This window comes from Lactuca saligna, chromosome 1, assembly GCF_052625555.1.
Source record: "Lactuca saligna cultivar CGN05327 chromosome 1, ASM5262555v1, whole genome shotgun sequence".
In the NCBI taxonomy this organism is placed as follows: Eukaryota; Viridiplantae; Streptophyta; class Magnoliopsida; order Asterales; family Asteraceae; genus Lactuca; species Lactuca saligna.
In genome coordinates this window covers 106,646,877-106,651,564 of record NC_136417.1, presented here as the reverse complement: position 1 = coordinate 106,651,564, position 4,688 = coordinate 106,646,877, and the positions used below count along the sequence as shown (strand labels likewise).

General features: G+C 41.5%; 1 protein-coding gene across 1 annotated transcript; it reads right to left on the bottom strand.

Moving 5' to 3' along the window:
* Positions 1 to 728: 728 nt before the first annotated feature.
* LOC145010316 (uncharacterized) lies at positions 729 to 1,259 on the bottom strand. Its single transcript, XM_078968874.1, has 2 exons — positions 1,151 to 1,259; positions 729 to 1,084 (listed from the first exon to the last, which is right to left on the bottom strand). The coding sequence occupies exons 1-2, from the start codon at positions 1,257 to 1,259 to the stop codon at positions 729 to 731; spliced, it is 465 nt and encodes a 154-aa protein (XP_078825000.1).
* Positions 1,260 to 4,688: the final 3,429 nt, after the last annotated feature.

Sequence of the window (4,688 nt, the reverse complement as noted above, 5' to 3'; positions counted from 1 at the left end):
AGCCCCAAAAATGCACCTCTCGCAACCAGAAATCACACTTAGAGAACTTAGCATAAAGCATTTGCATCCTCAATGTCTTCAATACCTCCCTCAAATGCTACTCATGCTACTCCTTGGTCTTAGAATAGACCAAGATGTCACCTATAAAAACGATCACATACTGATCCAACATCGGCCTACACACCTTGTTCATGAGGTCCATGAACACTATTGGGGCATTGGTGAGCTTGAACGGCATCACCACAAACTCATAGTGACCGTACCGAGTCCCGGAATCTGTCTTCGGTTTATCCTAATCTCTAATCCTCATCTAATGGTACCCCAACCGAAGATCAATCTTGGAAAACCAAGATGCACCCTGAAGTTGATTGAACAAATCATTGATCCTCGGAAGCAGTAACGGTTTTTCACCGTTAGATTTTCCAGTTCCTAATAATCGATACACATCTTATATGACCTGTCCTTCTCCCTAATGAACATGATCGGTGCTCCCCGTGTGGAACTGCTCGGACGAATAAACCCTCGGTCTAGTAGCTCCTGAAGCTGTGAACACAGCTCTTGCATCTCGGGCGCAGCTAGCCGGAACGATGCCTTGGCTATCGGAGCGGCACCCAGCACCAGATATCCTGAAAATCCTGTACAACTGGTACACTACCCAAATTTGTCGGGGTCTCAACCCCCATATCCGAGATATGCCAAGAATCCCGAACAACCTGTGAAGCCCTCTCTCAATGAATAACCAGTTCTCCCCCACTTAAGTTTCCAACTGTCACCAACCGGCGCTCGCAATCTATCATGGCCCCGTTGGCCCCCAACAAGTCAATCCTAATGATCACCTTCAATCCTTGCAGCGGTATCGGAACCAGATCGAAATGGAACTTCTCCCTAAACACATTCAAGACACAGTCTTGATATACCCTCTTAGCACTCACAATGTGGTCATCCGCAATCTCAACCGCAAGCGGGGAATTCAAAGTCCCTGGAGCATCCCTGAACTTCTTGCTAAGTGCAAGAGATACAAACGATCGGGTAGCTCCCAAATCGAAAAGAACATGAGCCGCCATACTATTGACCATAAATGTCCCTATATAAGAGCATATATATACATAAGCATAACAAATCCGTATCGAGCGTCAAATATGTTACATACCAGTCACGACATCTAGCGCTGCCCGAGCCTCCTCAGTAGTGATTTGGAATATGCGGGTCTTCACCGTAGGAGCATCCTCCTTGGCAAGGTGGCCATCATTAATCCTCATTATGGTGGGCATAGGTGCTGCCACTGTTCCTCTTCCTCCATGCAACCTTGGAAATTTAGCATTTTATGGTTGGTCTAGTTGCAGTGGAAAAAAATGAAGCCCTTCTTGGGGTAGTCCCTGCTCACGTGGCTTGGCTGGCTACAGGTATAACATATCAGACCCATCACCCCACAACCTCTACTATATGATCTCCCACATTTAACACACCAGCCACGACCCTGCTGGCCCCTACCATAAGAATCAGAGGTCTTAGGCTTTTTAGCACGTCCCACAACTATCTAAACCTACTTTGGCTTCTGCTTAGTGCGGTGCTCCAACTCCATCTCCCGCTCCCGGGTCTTCTCCACCATCTCATTAAGGGTTTTTCACCGTAAAACCCTCATGAAATCATGAATATCAGCTAGGAATGATACCTCATCCTCCACAAATCCTTATTTACAACATATTGCGGAATCAAGAATGCTTGTTCCCGAAACTTGGCTGTAATCTGAGCCACAACCTCGATGGTCTACTAGATCTCCCGAAACTCCCTCACTAACCGTTACACCTCAATGTATGGTGCAAACTCAAAATCAAAACACCTGACAAACTCCTCGCATGACATCTCAGCAATTCCAGCTGATCCCACCTTGTAGGTCACCTCCTCCCACTAGTACCTGCCTCGGTCTCTCAACATGCACGAAGCAAACCCCATTTTTGTTGCCTCGAGGCAAGAGCTTGTGTGTTGTGCATTCTCTATGTCAGCCACCCATCAACGACTAACTATGGGATCCTTTACCGCAAAAAACTCAGGCGCTGAACATGCCTTGAACTCCCGGAATGAGGGAGTTCAGGCCCCGACCTGGCCTGCAGCAATCTCGGGTGGGAAAGACCGGAGCTGCTCCATAATCTCCATCATCCCCTCCTTGTCGGTCCCGAAAATCACTAGGGTAGCATCAAGAATGCCCCTCGTTAACTCAGTTGTGATAAGCTTGTGCAGCCTCTCGTAGAAAGGCTTTGTAGTGTAGCCTAACACAGATCTGGATCCTAATCCCGTTTTGCATGACGTGTCATCAGCATTATGATCTAAAATACCATAATAAATAATTATCAAGATATCTAAAAAGAGGATCCTACCACGCCGATTCTCCTTAGAGCTTCCAGATCTAACATTGGTTCGAATACCGGTCGTATGCTTTTAGTAGTACGAGCCCAATACTACCTACCACACCTACCTGTACCTTCCGTAAGGCTATACCTCATAACTCTAATTCGCCTCACAACAAAACATATCTCACAAACTATCACATAACTCAAATCCTAGGCTACCCTAAGATTTTCTCCATTCCCATCAAACCAAAACGCAAATAAATCAGAACATGTTAGCTTACACATGCAAAATATACACAAAACATGATCAAATAAACTTTCGAAAAACAAACTATACCCTAGGACCACAACCTGACAAGGAACATGAAATAAGGCCAAATCAATCATTCTAAGGCTATAAGATCCTAACCATATACAATTTTTAAAGCATACACATAGAAAAATCCATCCGACTATCATATTCCAAATATCAATATACCTTGGATAACATTTGTGAAACCACTTACTTGAGCTCGATTGATTAGCGCGTTGCATTCTCCCTTTTTCAGTTTTAAGAAGTTTTAACTTTGATTTTTGAAAACATTTCTACCATTTGCTTAGTTTGAGTTCTAACATACCCGAGAGTGTGCCCGAATCCCTCAAACCAAGCCTTTGATACCAACTTCTAACAACCCATGTTGCATATTATTCCTTTTATATATCAGGTCAGATACCAATTTGTTGGAAATATAACAATCTGATCACCACAACAAAAGGCTCGGTTACCAGTTACTGTGTGACAGATATATCAGTTTAAGATATAAGATATATATATATATATATATATATATATATATATATATATATATAAAGAATAATAATTGCGGAATAAGTATAAATATGAAAGCTATAAATGACTGAAAGCTATAATAATATAAATGACGTAAAGGTATAAATAATATAAATTACTGTATTTAAATGACATAAAGCTATAAATAATATAAATGACTATATTTAAATGACATAAAGCTATAATAAAGCATATAAATATATAAATATATATCAAGTAGGTTCGTCAATAAATTGACTGAACTGGACTCATGGAGCGACTGATCGATATTTGTTCTTTGAATGGACTGGTCGATATTGGGACTCTTGGAGCGACTAGTCGATATTTGTTCTTTGAATGGACTGATCGATATTGGGACTCTTGGAGCGACTCATCGATATTTGTTCAAAGATTAATCCAGCATTGGATAAGTAACAAAAAGTTCATTTAAAGCTCGATTTTATGTAAAACAAGTGTTTACAAAAGGGTACAAAATACATGGGTTTATGTATTTGTATTTGAGGTATTTTTGGGTAAAAACATGCACACGGGTCATGTAAGATAAGGCACAAGTGACACGGCTCGTGTAGGAGGGTTTTGGAGGGTTGTCTTGATGAAGCTTCTGAACACGGGTCGTGTAGAATAAGGCACAAGTGACACGGGTCGTGTAGGAGGTTTTTAGAAGGTTTTAAAGGTCAAAATCCTGAACACGGGTCGTGTTGATTTAGGCAAAAACAACACGGGTCGTGTTCGCATAGATCCTTGCATACACAGATTAAAAACCTTCAGTTTTCGGAAAATCTATCTGGATAGCAATTTCTCTCTCTCGCGTCTCTCTGGGGCTTCCCATGGTCAAAATTGTCCACGAAAATTCCTAGATGTAGGTAAGTTTCTAAAGAATTTGTGGTGAAAATCTCCCTAGTGTTATTTTGGCTGTGTTGTGCTCGGCTTTTTGTTTTCTAACATGCAGATTCTGAACTCGAAAACAGAAATCTCTCTGGATAGCTAATTCTCTCTCGCGTCTCTTTGGGGTTTCCCGTAGTCAAAATCGTCCACGAAAATCTGTAGATGTAGGTAATGTTCTGAAGAATTGATGCTGAAAATCTCTCTAGTCGTTTTGTGCTTGTAACGAGCCCAGTTTTCTTCGTTTTTGACTTGAAGATTCTGATGTCGAAAAACAGCAACGTGGTGATGGTTGTGGTGATTTGAAAGGGTTTTTGGAGGAGGTTTAAGGAGGGTATTTGGAGGGTGTTTGGAGATTATTTTGAGATTGGAAGGAGGTTAATATAAGAGAGGTTTTTGGTGGTAAATGGTGTGATGAACAAGGATAGTGAAGATGAAGAACCTTGAGTTTCAATGAAGAAGATGAAGATGGTTGATGGTGTTCTTCATTTAGCTTGTTGATGATCTTGGTGTTCTTCACTTCATTGTTGTTTGATCTCGGTGTTCTTCATTTTCTCTAGGGATTTGTCTTTGTTCTTGAAGAAGATGAAGATTAGTGATGTTCTTGGGAGTGTTTGTAATTTGTAGGA

Bases quoted from the DNA above. Each gene is read 5' to 3' on its own strand.
- LOC145010316 (XM_078968874.1), bottom strand. From the start codon at position 1,259: ATGAGGATTAATGATGGCCACCTTGCCAAGGAGGATGCTCCTACGGTG. The intron at 1,085-1,150 runs GTATGTAACATA...GCTCTTATATAG, and splicing joins AGCGCTAGATGTCGTGACTG to GGACATTTATGGTCAATAGT.